The sequence below is a fragment of the Tauraco erythrolophus genome, chromosome 18, assembly GCF_009769465.1.
Source record: "Tauraco erythrolophus isolate bTauEry1 chromosome 18, bTauEry1.pri, whole genome shotgun sequence".
Lineage (NCBI taxonomy): Eukaryota > Metazoa > Chordata > Aves > Musophagiformes > Musophagidae > Tauraco > Tauraco erythrolophus.
This window is the reverse complement of record NC_141482.1, coordinates 12,530,977-12,550,424: the sequence shown is the minus strand read 5'-3', so window position 1 is coordinate 12,550,424 and position 19,448 is coordinate 12,530,977. Positions and strand designations below refer to the sequence as shown.

At 37.0% G+C, this 19,448-nt stretch overlaps 1 protein-coding gene across 5 annotated transcripts in view; it reads right to left on the bottom strand.

Moving 5' to 3' along the window:
* GNAS (GNAS complex locus) overlaps positions 1-19,448 on the bottom strand; it is a 158,741-nt gene that overhangs the window by 33,255 nt on the left and 106,038 nt on the right. For all 5 annotated transcript variants that reach the window (XM_086622691.1, XM_086622692.1, XM_086622694.1 and 2 more), the window contains one exon: positions 8,255-8,352. In XM_086622691.1, coding sequence (XP_086478817.1) covers positions 8,255-8,352 — 98 coding nt within the window. The remainder of the gene's footprint in view (positions 1-8,254; positions 8,353-19,448) is intronic.

Below are 19,448 nucleotides of genomic sequence, written 5' to 3'. Positions count from 1 at the left end.
AGACATGTCTTTGAATTAATGACCATATGGAAAGGATTTCAAAGTCCATCTTGACTAAAAGTTGGAAACACTACTTTTCAAGGTGGCAACTCTTCTGTTTTGCATAACTAACCCCAGATACATTTAGCTTTAGGTATATACATATATACAAATCACACAGTTATCTGCAGAACAACCACCCTGCCACTGTAGGTCACGTAAATCTCATTCTAGTACAAACTTGTACCTGTCAACAGAGCAAGAGACCAATACGATATTCATAGCACCTCTTCCAAAAGCTGCAGCGGCAAAATATATTTTTTCATGTATTTCTAGCATATACTCTCACACTATTAATTAATGCCACAACAAAAAACTTTGAGGACAGGAAAAGGAAAGAGTGGGAAGGAATTGGGGAACCAGTTGCCATTAAAAAGCAGAAATTAGTAAAAGTTTAATTAACAGAAGGTTTTGGCTTATATTCCATTGCCTGTTGTATTGCATTTCAAATCTTCTCTTTCATCCACAAAAAAATTCCACTGCATTTGAATTTGTACGTTTTCAGAGAATAGTGCTACAAAAAGCAAAGCATAAGCATGGAGAGGTATCAGAAATACGTTGACTAAGAAGTCCAGATATTACTGCACCAAACAGACTTGAAAGTGGTTACAAAAAAATGCATCTGACGTTTGCTTTAAAAAAGCTCAAGATTTATTTTCTCTTTTTTTAAATAGGAATTTCAGGGCTTACGCACACTTTGTCATTTATCTGTATTATTTATTAAAAACGTTTAAAATCATTTGGTGATGCAGAATTCTATTCTTCACCAAACAACACAGTTTGCCATTTTTGCCACTAGTAATGACGAATCTGTTATTCTCTTCAGTGAATTATTTTTAATTCTGTGTTAATTATGGGTACAGGCAAGCTATCAAGAAATTGGGCTACAGAACAACTTTGTTTGTCTGCAAAACTCAACTGAAGCCAAGTACTTTTAGTACAGAACTATCTTATGAAGCTGCATCATTCTTAGGTTTATGCAGTAGTAGTTACTACTGCATTCACATTCTTTGATAACATCAGCTTTAATTTTAAAGCAGACTATTAAAGTAAAATATTAGCTAACAGATGCATACTGAGCAAACTACCAGGTGGACTCAACACAGTATTCTTCACCAGCTAAGTAAAATGTCAATATGCTCGTTTAGTCCTGCCTTCACGGTGCTCTCTTGATGTGCTTTTGCCGTTCAAAATGAAACTTGGCTGTCAGAGGAAAACAGCAATCTGCTTAACGATCGCATGGATCTCTACTTATGATCACAGAGCAAATCTACTATTTTATGGGCACTTTTATTGAAATAAAATGTTAACATTCATGCTAAAGTTTCGAAAATACTTTTGAACAAGCATGTACCTAACCTGAGCAAATTTTGTGCATGTGAATTTGTGACTGAAAGAAAGAAATAGCTGTTGTATGAGCAAATGCTCCATTTACATGTGAAAGCAAATGTAACACATTGAGAAATGAACATCCATTTCCACTAAATGAGGCATCCATGAACACTAGCACTGGGGTTTATCCTTAGCTCTTGCAGCCATTAGCAAGTGACACACTTAAACTAAACGGCAAACTGTGATTATTGGGATGCAGGACTGGGTCAGGAAGTAGGGGAAGAAGTTCCAACTCAGCTTTTTTGTGCTCTTCAGGTCAGGTCAGCCCTAACTTTGGCTGAAGGCAAATCCCTAATATTTACAACTAGACATGGAAAGGAAGTTGCATCTGCAGCAGCCAAAGGCCAGAAAGGAACTGACACATTAACAGATGTGTGGAACAAAGGAGAAATAAAAGCGGCAAATGAATGAAGGTGATGGGTGCGGGGGGGTTACAAGCTGGAGAGTGAGTGAAAGTGGAGGCAGAAATCAGATTCCTGGAGCAAACAGTTACACCCTTTCACAATGATTCGGAATGACTCAGTGGGCATCCCACAGACCTGGTATGACTTCTTAACTTATTCACAATTTGGACTTGTAAATATATTCCTGCCATTATGGCTCATCACCTTCAGCATTTTCACTTATTGATGCTTCTAATTCTTAAGACTCAAGCAAGTTATTCCAGGACATTTTTCATTTTCTCTTGGTTCATTCTGGGATGTAATTTATTTTGAAGACAGAGAAGTTTAGCTGGGGTTGAGTGTAGCTTGAAATTATGAATTTATGATTAGCTGTGTCAACAGTGAGAACATGTGTTGGATTCATAATCCGTTTATTGGCTAAATTTAGGTAATCTGGTTTTCACAGCACTTGCCAGCAGGCACATCCCTGTTATCAATAGTCAGCACGAAAGGGCAGACACATGGAGCAGTTAGGTATAATTCAGCTACTTATATATTTGGACTCATTTTGTTGGTAGTGACTTCACTAAAGTCATGCAAAGATAGGAGTTACTGTGCTTCTCATCATCTACAGCAACCTATTTCTGCACCTAATAACCCACTGAATTGCAGAGAAAACATAACCTAGGCTGTATTGTTTTTTTAATTGAAACTTAATCTTGTTTAAAACATGATCCTCTATTCCCTCAGGCTGAAGAAGAGTAGGGAGAAGACCCTAATTCAGTTATCTCTAAGTGCTCTGGAATAAAGTAAGGTGGGTTTTATAATAAAGACTAAGGATTAGAAGCTAGATGATCTGGGTCTACTCCTTGGTTTGCCAAAGCATTCACACAGCAGGAGGCAAGCTCATCAGCTTTAGATCAGAGAAAGGGGACATGAATATTATTCTTCCTCACGGGAATGTTTAACAATATAATTGTTAATGTCCGTAAGAAGCTTGTGTATGCCAGGAATATAGGCCAGGGAAATTCCTGTCCTGTTGAATGTGAGTACACAGAGACAGCTTGCAGAGCTGGAGGAGACAAGAGCAACTATTCTGCCAAAATCACATCGAGTGGAAAGAAAGTAAAAAGAAAAAAAAAGCAATAAATAATATGAATAAGAAATTAGACTAACAGTAGTACCACTGATCAATCAGCCACTATTTAAAAAGGTGAGACTTTCAGCAGATGTACTTTAACTACACATTCCGTGAAGGGAACTTTGTAATGAAGTGAAATCAACATGGGAGAAAATCATTAATTGCTCTCTACAAGTCAGAAAATCCAGAAATAAAACACACCATAAATCTTATTAAAAATATAGAGAATTTATAACCTATAAGAAATCAGAAATTAAAAAACACAGTGCGTCTACATCTGCTGATCCTTCAGCTGCCCCACACAGCAGCTGGCTAATAGCTGCACTCTCCCCTTTTCTTTGATAAGTATTTAAAAAAAAAAAAAATCTTAAAAAATACTTCTCATAAAACTCTCCTGGAGCAGCCTGGCACAGTTTCAAGCTATCGGAGTGGCTCTGCTGGTGCTGAACGCGACGCTGCACAGCCCCGTGCCTTCTCCTCCCCTGAAATGGCAGGCGCGGGAGAACAGCCGGCGGCAGGAAATAGCGTGAGAATGGGCTCCCTCATGCTACTTCCAGCCCTTCCTGATAGCGGAGGGTGTGAAATGGGTTGCAAAGACCGTCTCTCACATTATTTCCTTTTCCACCCCAGCCACGACCAGGAAGCGCAGCCAGGAGATACGCAGAGAAAGCGGTGTAAATACGGTGTAAAACGAAGCACGAAATCAAACTGGCGGCCAAGGAATCTAACTAAGCCACGGCTAACTGAAGCAAAAATTCAAGTATCTGTGGGCACAGCCTAATATCAGCAAGTCTAGAAAAAGCACTAGGATGCGTGTGTACCCAGGCTTTGCTTTTCATTTGCTACATAGCTAATGTGAAGGTTACTGACATCAAAGCAGTTTTCTTCAGGACAATCCACAGACTTTGGCTCAGACTTTCCAGGAGGGTGCTGGCATCCTTCATGTCCTCGTGCCACAAACAGCGCATTTGCATGTGGAGATCCTAACTCAGACTGTTCTGCTGTGCATTTGTGAGGCTTTAAGAACAGAGCTCCTCGAATGAAAACTGAGGCAGAAGTATGAGCAACACCACCACTGGAAAGAGATCGTGTTTGTTTACATTTGACAGAAGGCACGTATTTGACAAACAGGCCTCGGCATATTGCAGCGGAAATGGCTCCTATATTCTTAATATTAAGTAATATATTCTGAATAAAATGCAATCCTGTGCCTTCAGGGAAGAAATATGAAGGATAGTAAAGAATTTATTTATCACCATTTGAGGTTTTCTATATTCTAGACACTTCTGTGTTCTTACGTTTATTATCAGCCGAGAGCAGTATCACACGGCAGCTTCGGTACAAACATTTGTTCTCTTCTGTACACATCCCACAAGAGCAATGAAATTTGGTCTTCTCTTAGCAATTGCTCCCTCTCACAGCTAAAATGCATTCCTCTCAGAGAGAAACTGGTGACAACCTCGCAGATCATGTTATTCTAAAAGCAGAACTGAAACTAATTACTTAGTTAAGTCCAGTTAAGAAAAGGGAAACAGTCTCCTTTCCTTTCTCTGCCTCTCAAGACTGTAAAATATGCCCAGGCAGGAAGTACAGTAAAGCTCATGATGAGCAGAGGCAGCTACTCTTTCAAAATGAGCAGGGTTCCTCCGAAGTGACATTTTCCATCAGGCAGTGAGCTTGAGGATAAAGGGCAGGACACCAGAAGGGCTCTCCAGCAGCTGAGGTCACTGGCCAGGCCTCCCAGCTTCACACCTCCAAAGAGCACAACTCCAGTTAAACAGAAAGCCAGGATGGTACCTGTGGCTTTTGGTAACGTCGTCTTTTCTGACCCAATGCAACCAGGAGCTTGGTGGGGCTACGACAAAAGCGCATACTAATGTTAAACTCTTAAGGGGAGACACGGAATAATTGCAGCGGTCAGCAGGAAGTATTGTGGTTTAAGTTACTGCTCAGGAGCAGGTGAAAAACACCATTGCCAGGCTCTCTGAACACCTACATTCAAGTTAGGCAACTTGATGCAACACATCACATTGAGAATTATATTCATTCCCACCTTCCTGGGAAAGGACGAGAAGCCGAAAGTGGCTCCTCCCCACCCCTGCCGCTTTGCTCATCCAAGAGAGCTCCTGACTCACCAGCGAGCTCCCTTCTTTCCTCAGCACAAACTCTGCACAAGTTTAAGCCTCCATCTCCACTACATCTTTCTTTTCAAGATGCTCCAGCATCCTGCAGCTATGCCATACAATCCTTAACTCTGAAAGGACCTTCTGTTGGACTACAGCTAAGCTGCCCACATGGAGAACCAGTTCTTATCAATGAAAAGCAGAATTGTAAGAGGTAGTATCAAACGGAAGAGAGCTAGTAAGTCCTCATGGCCCTCCCAGTACCTCACTGCCACCATCACATCATCATTAACAAAAGATGGAAATATGAGGAGAGAAAGGACTTGTGCCAGTTCCCAGAAGACAGCAGGCAGGATGCCGGGTGCTGCCTGGAACAGCTGCCACACCAGCAGACCACAAGCCCTGAGCGTGCCACTCCCTGAGGACAGGCCATCCAGAGCAGCCCCTGAACTCTTCAAGATCCCTGAAGAAGCTCTGCATACATTTCCCGCAGGTTTGGCAGAAACAGAAATGAATTTCATTTTTGATATTAGCATTTCTGAAAGCCAAAGCAAGCCCTGTGAGATATACACTCTCACTGTTCCCTGCTAAAAGACCGACAAAATGGATTTTTAAACATTCAGCAGAATCTCCTTGCAAAGTTTCCTATATATAACCATGTCACTTCCAAGAGTGAAAAAACTTCTTGTTTAAAAAATGCAGAATGCTAAACGAGCCCATACCAAAACAAACTTTACACTAAGCAATTCACACTTCAAAAAATGACAGTTTAAAAAAAAATAAAAATCTTACAAACAACTATAAAAACTTAATTTTTGTGAACAAGAAACATTGTTTTGAATTTTAAAGTAATTTACCCAACAAAGAATCCATTAATATTTTGAGAGTTTATTCAACTTTCAAGAGCAAGAAGGGATTTTTGGAAGCTGGATTGATCTTGAAAGAGAAAAGCCACTGTTCCACCTTCCACTTTAAGTATGCCTTTGTTGTTTTAAACAGGGACTTCAAAAGAGGAAAGCGTTTAGAACCCGAGACTCTCTGAAATAACTGACAACCCCAATACAGTTCATTCAACATTCTAGCTTCTATTAGCCCTAATGACAGTGGCTTGCATATTCCAATTAAAATAGTCTTCACTTGATAAATCTCAGCCACATTTTCTTATATTCTGCCATTGCTACGTGTTGTTTGTTTTGTTTTGGGTTTTGTATGTTTTTTGTTGTTTGTGCTTTTTTGTTGTTTTGGGTTTTTTTTTTAAGAGTGTGCTCACCAGGTTAACTTTAAGGTATCAATCATGTCGGATTTTGCAGGAAGTAATTTTTGTCAGGTCGCTTGGAAATTTAACATGATAAAAACAAGTTCTGAACTTCAAAGTGATATTAATCTCCAAGCAAACATTTTGCCATTAAAAAACTCTTACTTTTCATATTCTGTTATTAAAAAAATAACACCATAGCACAATCAAAAATGCCAGAAAGGACAAGAGCCACCAAAACTAACAATCAGAAAGCTCCTTCTGCAAGAACATAATGTCGTATACTTTACTATTAAATTGAATAAATATCAGAATTATAAAGAATTTTTAGAATTTTTAGCAATGGCATCTTAGAAAAAAAAATATCTGTAATTTGTCAGCAATGTACTGGTTTATTTTTGCCTCAGCAGCCCATGATGTAGAATTAAGTGTTCCACTAGATGGAGCAGGACGGTAAAACCATCACGAGGGCCATCACCCTTGCTGACCCATGAAAAAGTCAACCTCCCCCAATTAGGGGTGGTAAGAATCTTAGCTTTCTTCTGTGCATTCAGGGCAGAACAAAACTTGTTTCTCTTCTGAAAAAGTGCAACACAAAACCCCCTTAGTGCTTAACAATATTTACTTCTTCCCATCATAGAAGCTGACTATTAATAAACACTAACCAGAAATATACCGATAACCAAACACTATCAAAAACACTAGTTTTTTCCTCATTTCTATCAGTGTATCTCTTTACACTACAAAGGCAAAATTTACTGGATAGTTGACAGAAAATTAAAATCTGGTAGTGTTTTTTATTTTGTAGCAACTGAATTTGCAAAAAGATCCATGCCAAATGATCAAACATTAGTCACCTAACAAAAGCCATTTCTACACATCAAACAAATTCACACTAGAAACAATGGCAAAACTTCAAAGAGGCTCCTAAAGACCTGGAGCTGAGCAAGTCATAGTAAAATTATCTCCCCGGTCTCTATTCAAACAGAGCTAATTGTTGATTTACGTTTAAGTCTACTTAAACAAACAAAAAAGAACCTTACAAATTTTATTTCATCAAATGTTAAGAGACGCAGTAGTAGACAAACTGCAGTTGTCCATCATCATATGAATTGAGAAACCTATGTCTCCTTGACCATTAAACCTTATTTCAGCTTCTCCAAAAGAAGTAGAGAGAGTATAAGCTAACAAAGAACAGTTTTAGCCATTAATATTCCAAAGTGAAATCCTGCAATTCTTGAGTACACACAACAAAAACAGCAGGAATGGTCACAATTATCACAAACACCTTGCCATGAACAAAAAATTCTGAACTCTACTATATTACTGTACATGCTAAATAACTGCAAACATGCAGCAGTGTCTCATGACAATACTAATTACCACAGCGGTATAAACAGCAGAAGAGAATGAATCACTCTTAGGTATGTGCATGAAGGCACACAAGCAGAAATCTTGGTGACTGATCACAGGCTGCTGCCCGTGACTGTTGCTGCCATCTCTTTGTTTTCAGATAAATAAACTGCACTAAAAACAAAAGCTACAAACATGGGCATGTTTCACACCACTGTACTTTCCAACTTACTAAAAACTGTTGTTTGGCAAGGAACTGGTTTATGCAGAAGAAGCAGGAAGTTTGGTCTCTGAGACAATACAACTGTCCACTGCATTAAGGTGTCAGCATACATTAAGACCATTTGAAAGCATCTGCAAAGTTTTCAGTATAGGTAGTGTCTAAATGAACATCAGTTTTTCCTACCTCTCTGAATAGGTGATGAACAGGAATTCACTACGTAGCGTACGTTCCTTTTCCAAGGTAAGGAAAAGTAAGCAACAGGACCTTCCAAATCACCATTGTTAACATTCAATAAAAAAAGTGCATATTGCCGTCAATATAGAGCAGAATAGAGACAATACTTACTACTGTGCACAATCAATCAGCTGATATTCGTTAGATCTCTCATAGCAGGCTTTCACACCTTCGTCTTGCCAAAGTGTTTTTGTATGTTCATAAAACTCCTGAAACAGTAAAAACAGTATCAGAAAAATAGGTTATACATGAAGAGAATCGGCAAATGGTAACATATCATTACCACTGTAATGAACAGTAAATGGTAGCATATTTAACAAAAAAACTTCCAAACATTTTTTAGAATCTGACTACAAGTTCAGTTGGCTTTTTAGTTGTTTTGACTTTAATGTTTTGTAACACTTAAAGAATTGCTTCTCAATCATTTTTATTGAGTCCAACTATATATTGGATTCTTGAAAGAAGGGTTAACATCTCATTAATGACAATTTTGTTGGCATTTTTAATAACCAATACTGTTTGGTGGCATTTGGATTTTAACTCACGATTCTACTGCATGTTATACTTATTTGACTGTCCAGATTTTTTTTTTTTTTCTTCAATGAAACACTACTTCTCGGTAATTCTTACATAAAGGTAGCAAACGATTGGTAGGTTTTCACTGACTTTCCAAGTTAGTGAGGATCTTCAGGGACTATACAGACATCTGTATCTTACTTAACTCTGTACCACTTAACTCAAAAGTATTTGTAGAATTTATTCTTTTACAGTGTAAAAGGATATTGTGCACAAAAGAAATACAGTGATACAAAGCTAGATTGTGTTTCAACCTTAAAAACTGTAAGCCAAGATATCAAAGCAGACAGCGAAAAATGCAACGCTTCCATTTTGTTGAATCTGTAAGAAAAGTGTAAAACACAACCAGAAGCCCATTCTTTTTTTTGCATACAAAAGGTGCACTTTGACTCCAAGAGGGGTGTGTGCAATACGTAATTGTATTTCTGGCTATCGATCGAAGAACTTTGAATTGACTTAGAAAGAATAGCAGCAGCCTAGTGACTTAAATACACACACCGCTGCGTGCACCACTTTTATCAACAGTGGACTTTTCTTGGCTACCTCTGAGGTCTTTTAAATTTGGACTAAATACTTTTATTCTGATTTTGAGTGGCTCAGGTAACTTATTTCAAATTGGCTTTTTTGCATCCAGGACAGCCCACGACCTTTAAAATAGTTAATGTATATATTCCTATTTCTCCCCCTGCCCCTTTTCTTTGCAGTAGAAATATTTTAAAGAAAAATAATATATTATTTTAAATAGCCATTTTACTGCTTCAAGGTTCCTCCATTAACTTAGCTTTGGACTTGCTCCCTCTCTGGGGATATCAGTGTCTCGTGTTCCTTTACTATCAGTGTAGTACAAAGAAAGGGGTTGCATCCAAATGTGGGTTCCAAAGTATCACTTGAAAATATCTTTTTTAAAAATTCACTTTCCTACCAGAATGTTAACTGACACCTGAACCATACCAAAACAGTAGCTTCTTTAAAAGGCATCTTAGAGATGCATAATGGCATCTTAAAGTAAATTTAGTGATGCAGATTTTCAAACCATCTTCTTTTTGGCAGATACGAGATGCATATGTGGTTGTGTGATCACACAATTGTGAATACCAATGATGGAAACAGCCTATCAAATGGAAATTTGATCTTGCTTTTATTGCTATTGAATATTCAGGACCTGCACATACACACAAATGATTGTAAATGCACAATACACATCTAAAAAACTCTCTAGGGTAAAATTTTGTTCTAATTTCTTTTAAAGTGACTATAAAGTTTATATATAGTATTAGATGTATCTTTTCAGTTTGTTCTCTGCTTTTATGAACTGTTCATTAATAAAAAGACCAGTTGAATTTCCTTCATAATTAAGTAAGATTTTACTTTTTTTTAATATTTATAGATTGTACAACCATTTTCTGTTGAAGGATGTAAACGATGAATTAAAATCTTAATTTCAGTCAGTTTTCTCTCTCCCACTGCTGGAATTATGTTCATTGGATGCTTTCACTTTGAAGGTTTCCAATTTTTTGGCAGCTGGGGGACTGCCAATTACCTTCAATCTTCAACAGTATCACAGCACAGTGAAGAAAGCATCTTTCCAAAGCAAAAAGGAGTAGGAAGAGAAAATGAAGGAGAGGGGGAATTATCTGGAATCGCACTGTATTTGCACCAAACCTATTTTGAGGTGGCTTTATTTTTAAAAGTAGCAATAGTTTAATACAGAACATCTTATGACATCACTCAACTTATTACTACAAAGCTGGGAAATTGAAAAATTGAATTGTCAATTTTAAGAGATCTTTCTTCTGAAACAGCAGCTGATTCAAATGGACATACACCATTTAAATCTCCCATCTAATCAAGATAACTTACACCAGACTTCAGGCAGTTAATTCAACTATTTGGCAGAGATATGGTTCTAAAATAGACATCTACTTCAAATCGGGGTCAGCATCTGCCAACTCAATTATCTCCAAATACACCCTAAAATACTCGCTTCATCGTGCATTACAGTAAGTAAACGAATAACTAGGCAAAGATAAGTTTACAGAAAACGCAATAAAACAAAGGTTCTTCATTTCCTACAAATGTACATTTAAAGTGAAAAGAGGCAGCGTCTTAATGAAAAAAAAGCCACAACATGGTAAACCTCTGTCACAAAAATGAGACACTGAAGTCCTTCCTCGCTGCTGTTTCTCACTACAACTAGGACACTGGTAGAAAACTGATATAAAGCAATTATTTCAAATAAGTTATGAATTCCATTGTACCTTGTGGAGAAACATTTGGAGTAGTTTCTGCAATCAGACTCCTAAAACAGGATGAAAAGTAAATCCAGTTCCTGGCCCTAACATAAACACTTTGATAATAAAAAGACAAGGATTAAGTTCAACAGACTAGTTACATACTGTTCAGAAGAGCCCTCCCTGTGTTTTAAGGGCAGTTCTTAACTTCTAAGAAAATATGTGGATTACAATAATGGGATTATGATCAATGTTTGTGCCTTGTTAGGCCAAATTAGTAATAAAATACTTAACACTGCCTTCATGTCTGTTCTGCTAATCTGAACTATAACCAGCAATACTTATGCAATCTTTTCAACAGGATTATTAACTGTTCATGTGGGATGGAAGAAGAATTTAAGTCCACATTCTTTGAACTTTTAATTGGTATTTCAAAATCAAGATCTACAACAAATAACAAGTGATAGATTATTAGAGTAAGACACGGTGGGGTTTTTTTGGGGGGGTGCAGTGGGGTGGGTTTTTAGTGCTTCTTTTGGTCTTTTTTTGTTGGTTGTTCTCGTTTTGTTTTTAAAACTGAACTGCACGACTTGTGAAGGCCTTTTGTTAATAAACAACCTTTTGTCTTTAGGCCGTATCAAATATATCTTCACATATTTTGGGACTAATGTTGACCTAGCTTACAGAACTGTTAACTAGGAAGGTGTTCACCAAAGACAAGTAGGAATCAGGCTTATAGATTTCCACTCTTGCTTTATTAGAAGCCTACTTATACTAGTGACTGATTTTGTAAATAAGACATAGCAGCTAAATAGTTGCAAAAATCCAGATTCTCCCTCCTCTCTAATACACCTACACTAACCACAATTCTGAAATAATATTTAAAAAAAAGAATAACACAAGAAATCCTCAGCATCCCCTTTGAGTCACGGAATGTAGCCTGGGGCTACTCTCAGGGAAGGCAAGTAAAACCACAAGATTTGTTATGTATTTAGGTAAAACAGGGGCTTCAGAGGCCACTAGAAAAATCAAGTTAGCAACAGGGTTTGGTTTTGAGTTAAATAGGTCTAATTTGTATGAGATTCCTAAAAATAAAGAATTAGGAAACAAATTAACCAAAAGTAGCAGGCAAATTTCCTGAAAAGAAATAGCCAGAAAACTAGTCCTTACATGTCTGGTTCTTGTTTCCATAACACTGATTCATTTGCTGGCACGTTCTAATATAACAGACTCCACACAGCAGCACCAACACAGGTTTCTCTTGCACTATAAAACGGAACTCCTAACAAAACAGCTAAAGTAAACAAATACTACTAAATAACAATTTGGTTTTAGATGACATTCCACAATAAACAGGATTTAAACGTTAAGTTCCAAGTGATCCATAGTATTTGCCAATAGACAGTCGTATTGTCCATTCTTGCCCTATGCATACTTAAAACTGAAAAAAAAAAAAATCACATTATGTCATTTTGCATTAAAAAAAAATGCTGCAGTTACACAATACACACCCAAGATCCTGTTTAAACTATAGCTGAAGCTGTGTAAAGCAACAGAAGTCAACAGAAGTGATGACAGCATGGCATCACCAAAGAAGGTGCTAAGTGCATTCTTCCTAAGAATTATGTCAAGACCGTAGCATTTATTTACTACTAGACTACACTTTTCAAACCGCTAACATAACCCTAAAGAGGGAGAAATCCTTGTGTAGAACACTTAGGGAAAACACCACCAACATAACACAAATCTGAACGGAACAAACAAGGCTTGACTTTGAATGCGTTCAGGCTGGGCAGGGACATAGTTTGAATTCTGGGCACAATCCCTAACAGGCTACACTTATGAAACTATAAAAACCTGAGAACATCCACTGTCTGGGTAAACCTTTTCTGGTCTTATTTAGGTACCTGAAGTATCAAGGACCATGACTTGCTGATGGCCAGGAGGCCTCATCTCTCATCATATCATAACACTGTAATACTTAAAAAGTCATATTTATGTGAAAAGAAATTTATTAGAGTGTTAATATTTTATTTATTAGACGACACTTTCTCCACCTGCTGAAAGTTTCCCAATACAATGAGTCAACAGGCAGCATTTGTATATCAGTTGTATTCACTTACAGGAATCTACACAGATCTCTAGAGAAAAAAAAAACATCAGTGGAAATCGTCACGTCAAAGGGATGCTTGAAAAACAGTACTTTGTTCCAGAAATGTCTTACTGACACAATTCTGTATCAGAAAAGGGGCAATGCAGAGTCTAATCAAGTTAAAAACCTACTTGTATTAGAAAATTTCAGCAAATTGAATAAATGGCAGCAGGTAAACCGTTTTTAATAAAAGTTTAACCAGAGAACAGTGTTAAAGAACTCAGAAGTTGAGCATTTTGGTTGTTATAAAAAATAATCCTCAAGAGACAAACTCCAGGCCTGGGAAAAAAATAAAGGAACCAAGATGAGCTTTTGAGAGGCATTCTAAAAGAATAAAATATTAGTAGAAAATGAAAGAGAGAAACTGGCCATATTGTCTACAAGGTTTTGTTCCCTCCAGATATATAAATACGCAAGAGACTTTTAAAAAAATGTTTATGAAGCAATGTTTTATAGGCATTAGGATGTTGGCAGGGGAAAAATATTGGCACAGTTCTTGCCACTGCACGTTCACAGGAACTTCAGAATGGACATGCAACATTACCTTTGCTTTGTAAAATATAATATAGGGTGGATCTGTCCTTAAAACAACTTATTTACCAATTACAGCAAAAGTCAATGCCACTGAAAAAACCTGACCTACTAAAAGGTGTGTACAACCGTTACACAATGTTGTGGTTAAAACTAGGATTCAATTCCTGGGCGAAGTTCACTGTCCCATGGAGTTGCACGTTTCATAATAAGAGTTTTAAATAGGTCATCCGCTTACAAACCTAATGATTAATGGTCAAACCAAACTGGTTTCTAACTGTAAAACTGTATCTTGGAGGACATTCACTTCCTGGTGCATTCAGCTTTTAAAAATAATACTGACCATTGGTCTCAAACCCCTTTACAAACCTACTCTGCAAGGTAGGGGCGCATGAACTTTACTTTCACGACAGTCAGGTAGTTCTGCTGCATTCCACTAAGGAATCACATTAGAACCAGACAAGGTCACAGGACGGCAAGGCAGCACAGCGCATTCCAAGAAAAACCACGTTAAGTTGATTTTCTCCTTCCAGGATAGGTAAATACACAACAAATTGTTTTACTTTTCATTGCTCATAACTGAAATCAAGTGATTGCTATTGACTGTAAGCCCAGAGAAGGAAACTGATGGCATCTTGTCATTCTCCCTTGTTTGGGCAGGGATACTAGAATGCGTTAAATTTGTCAAATCAGACAGTTTAATGAGCCACTTACTTGAATAGGGAAACATCTGCATTCCTAATGGTGCGAACAAGTGTTAATTATTGCTTGCTATTTTAGGGAAAATATGCCAATGATATCACAAAGGAAGCGCATACCTACAGATAGTTGGAGATATTCTCTAGTTACTGGCATGTGTCCAGAGCTGAATACAAAACTCCTTGGGAGAGGCCAGAGTACTCAGCACTTCCCATAACTGAGTCAGAAATATTATTTTCAGCAAGGATTCAGTCTCATTATCAATAGTTTTTCATGCTTAGGAAAGAAAAATGATGCTGAAATATTTTGGGTTTCTGCTTATGGTATCTTCATATTTCCAGTAGCACAAGTTAAATTGGATGTGGCTGCAAGAAATGGACAATGGGACGGGAATTTTCTTTATGAAACTTCTGTGAAGTTTGAGCTTTCATTTTTCCCCTTTGTTAGGAGTTTCAAAATGCCACAGTACTTGAGAAATATGCCAACACACAATTCCATACCCATAATCTACAAAGTGCCTTTGGTTAGAAGGCCTCGCTAGCATAATACCACGCTATTTCTCTTTTATTTCTACTTCCACAAGAAGTTTAATCACCACAACAGCTTAATCTGTTGATACTAGAACAATGCTCGGATTTAATCCTTTCACACAACTCCTATTTAAAGCACATCATGCTCATTAGGGAGGAGAAACTCAATTTTGGTGAGAGTGATGGAAGCTGGCAGATGTGGACCTTACTGTCCTGCCCACTTAGTCAAGATTCTACTGCAATTTTAAGCCAAGTAATCAATGTTCCTCTGCTTTTTCAGAGTACACGGAAATAAGGCAATTCATTAATGGATCCAACTTACTGATAATGTAGAAGACTCTCAAAGAAGTCTTCTATACCATTCCAGCTATCTCTTGAGGCAGTAGAGAGCAGTAACAGAGGCATTTCAACAACCAGCTATTTTTGTAGACCTCTGGCTAAGACTGAAGGCTTAATAAAACTCTGAGAAATTTTCTTGGAGTCTTAAATTAGGGTTTGGAAAATGTCTTTGATACTACATCATTTAGTTGCTTTTTGTGTACTGAGTATCTAATAAACTTAAAACAAATAGTCAAATCAAACGACCGCAATACCTTACGCAGTGCTAAGAACAAACTCAAATAATGGGTTGAACCCAGGACCATACCGCAACTTTGCCGCCCCCTTTCAGGTCAGAAACAAAAAGTCTATTTTTGCCAGAAACTTCCACCAACAGAAAAGGGTAAAAGATAAAATAGTTCCTCCTCATTCAAATTCAGACAAATCCCAAGGACAGATCACTAATCACCTTACAAACTTTCTGAAGAATCAGAATCTGTATTCATAAAAGCGTTCATAGACTCCTAATACTGTCTACACGAAGAAATCAAGCTCACGTACACTTGCAATAGATTAATTAAAATTTCTGTTTATTTGCTGGGATTTTAATTTTTTTTTTTAGGAGTAAAAAGCTACTCATGTTCCTGGGGGCTTAAGAAATCTTAAATTTTACTGGAGCACTGGAGAAATGTCATGTACTCTCCAAAGGCAAGTTGAAAACCCTAACAATCTGCTGCTTCTCTCTACCAGAAGAGATGGTTCCATTTAGAAAACACCATAGATACCCTTAACAGCTCCAGTCAGCTGTGGGCACCACAGGTCTGTGGCAGGATCAAAAACCTGGAGTCATGCACGCAGCAAATACACAAGCAAATACCTGTTCATCTACACATCTTCATTTGCACACAAGCTCTCGTCAGTTGCCATTCGAGTTTGACGAGGGAAAAGGTCTGTGCTTGTGGATCTCTCTCAAGATTGGGACTTGACATCTTTTTTTAAATTCCATCCTAATTTCATAAACTAACAGCACATTCCTTGTTGTTCTGTTCCGTGTAAAAGTCTCCCTGTTGGGAAGCCACAGATGATAGCACGTAAAAAGGTAACTATGCACAACTCTGCTGTACTACAATATATTGTATTTGGTAATGGAATAATGAAAAATAACTTTAAATTTAACAATGAGGGACACATGTAAAAAGAGCAAAGAGTATTCCATAGAATCAAGATGTAAAATAGATCAAAATATTTTTCACATTTTTCTTTTTAGCTACTTCCATGCTCATCCAAGTTCATCTTTTACTCATCTGACATGATGTAAATTAAATTAAAATACCAAAGTCATGTTTTTTTAGAAGCATGTTTACCATCGTGTTTCCAAGTCTTTGTACATTACAAAATTTCTATGCCTAAAGGCACTTTTTGTTGTACGCCCAAAAGGCAATTAGCACATTTACATGTTGCTTATTCTTCATACAGCCTCTCACAGAAACCCTTCTCAAGCTGTCACAATACCAGGCAAGCTCACAGGTAAAATTTTATTTCATCTATGCATACACCAATATTTTGTGATAGTCTCTTACTGTGATTAAAAACAGAAAATGCTTAAGAATTTCTATATTAAATTTATGCCTATTTTCTGTTTAATTCAGCTGACAGCTCTTCTATTTCAACATAAATTGAATTTATCTGTTCTTGTTCTTTAAGACTTCTCTGAGGAAAACAAAGATGATGTATCAAGAGAAATTAAGTCATGATTTCTTCAAATGAATTTCTAAATGTGAACTTATCAACCTATAAATATGGTGTGGTGGGAATTTACTGGATAAAAATACAAATACAGAATAAAGCATTAGCATTGACTCCAAATGCCAATCAAATAAACTGATAATAAAGCAAAATATAGGGTGGGGTTTTTGTACTATAAAAACGACCGCACTACAGAAAAGGTGTGTGCAGATAATGTCATTGCATAAAGTCCTGGATTGTAGATTCTCCAATTTAAGGAAATACTTTACGGAATTTCAACAGAATTACGTGAACACCTCAGTGAAAGCACTGCAGAATTCAAAGGGCACATTCTTTTAATTTTCTACCCAAAAATATCTTCACTTCACGCACAGAATATGCTTTATTTCATTGCATGTAACAAACTGAAGCGTAAGAATTAACAGCATCCCCGTTTCTACTGCAGTCAGAAATTGCTGTTACTGGCAATAAAATCTGGATTACCAGAACACGGGACAAGAGTTGCTCCTGCAGATACTGCCACATTTAAGAATCGAACCAGGTGTAGCAAGAAGTACTGCAGCAAACAAATCAAGAGACTAATCACTATACAGAAAAGCAATGCTAATTAGTAAAGCTGCTTAGCTCTCACATTTCATTTCTTTTCTGTTCACAGAAGTCAGATGGGAGACTGGTGCTTTTTTTTTTTTTTTCTTTTTTAAATACACATGTACTCATTATTTAGGCTATATTTAAAGATAAGGTACTGTAATATGACTGTTCTTCTGAAAGACTGGCCTAAATATGTATGTAATTCTACGGAATACAAGCATAACCATTTATGAAATTCCTCCTGCAGAGGGGCCACCAGTCGATAGCTTTCTACTTTCTGCAGAGAAACAGATTCTCAAGGCTTTTTCTACAAATTAAAACTCAGGGAAAAAAAAAAGAAATTCTAAACCAAGGTGAAACTTCAACCTATATTTGAAGAAAAGAGGGAAAAATAGACAAACAAAAATATGCAACCTTCATTACTAGACAGCAAGATAAGCAAATTTTATATTAAAATAAAAATTAACTGCTGAATTATATTATCAAAATCAAACCTACTATGCATAATATTTAATTGGTATTTCTCAAAGCTTCATGTTTTAGCATTAGTTGGCATCCATGTAACATGTTGATTTCCTGATGCATACAGCCTGTGTGTGTTACTTTGGCTAAACAGATGAATATGGTGTAAACGGATGTAGGCAATTTTACAACTGAGTATGTTTTAAAACGATTTTTACTTTCTCTATTTCAACACCAGCCAGGCAGTGCCACTTTCTTATTTGCTACATTTTCTTTTTGTCCATGAGGTTTGTTTTAGATGGACACCAAGGTTCCATTTACATGAAGAAAAACAGCATATTAACTTTATTTAGTAAGTAATTCTAACTAGATGCATGAAGAATAGCAAAATTAAAGGCTTATCAAAAGATATTTTTTTAAAAAGAAGCTTTTTTTTTAATGCAGATGGTGAATTGAGTAATTGTTCCTAGTCACCACAGCATTCTGCCTTGTGGAAGCAATGAGCTCGTACTTTTTAAGAATATTTTTTCTTTTTTTTCCAGTTTTAATATGAAACTAACCTATTTTTTATGTCTGATGTCAAATTACTGAATGGTATAGCAAACTAAATGGACTACATTTGATTAATTTTTCTACAAGATGCTACAAACGGCTTCTTCACATCAAAAAAGCCCAGGTTCCTCATTAGTGCTTTGATTTCTGGAAAATTTCAGCAGTCAAAACATATACAGCACAAATATTTTTTACTTAATCTAAATAAGCTTTACACTTAGGTGTAAAAAGAAAGAACTTCCCATATTAAAGTTTATATACGCACACACTGTTTCTAATTACACATTTTACTAAAGAATGACTTTAAAAAACAAAACAAAACAAAAATCAAGTTCTCCTCTGCAAATAGAAAAAGCTCTTCATAAATAATGGATGTTCCTAGAGAAATCCCAACGACTTTATTGTTTCACGGACCATGGCATTGAGAGAGGTTTGCACAGAGTTCACCTACCAGCTGCTACGGGACACGGACACCCCCGAGTCACAGCATGCGCATCCCGGGGCACGGGAGCCTCTCACCGCGCGCGTGGGCAGCTGCTCCCAGCACAGCCACAGCAGCAGCGTGGGCCCACTGGGGAACTCCTGCACATCCGACAACCGGCCAGTCCAGTTAACTACAATGACGACTGCTGACCAGGAATTTGCTTGGGAAACTAAAAACTAAGTTTTGTAATAATATTTGCTTTTACTTATTAAAACAATGCCTAGTCACCAAATAAGTTAGATAGTACTTTATGCTTATACTCAATATATTTTCACTGCAATTATTCATTAAAAATGCTTTATGTCAACACAGTATTTCTTAGTACGGTAGCTAACTAAAACTTAAGGTACTACAGACTGAAGTTGAAATTAAAAAACAAACAACCAACCTCGTCCAATAAATAGGTTAGAGCAATGTCAGAATTTGCTAGATA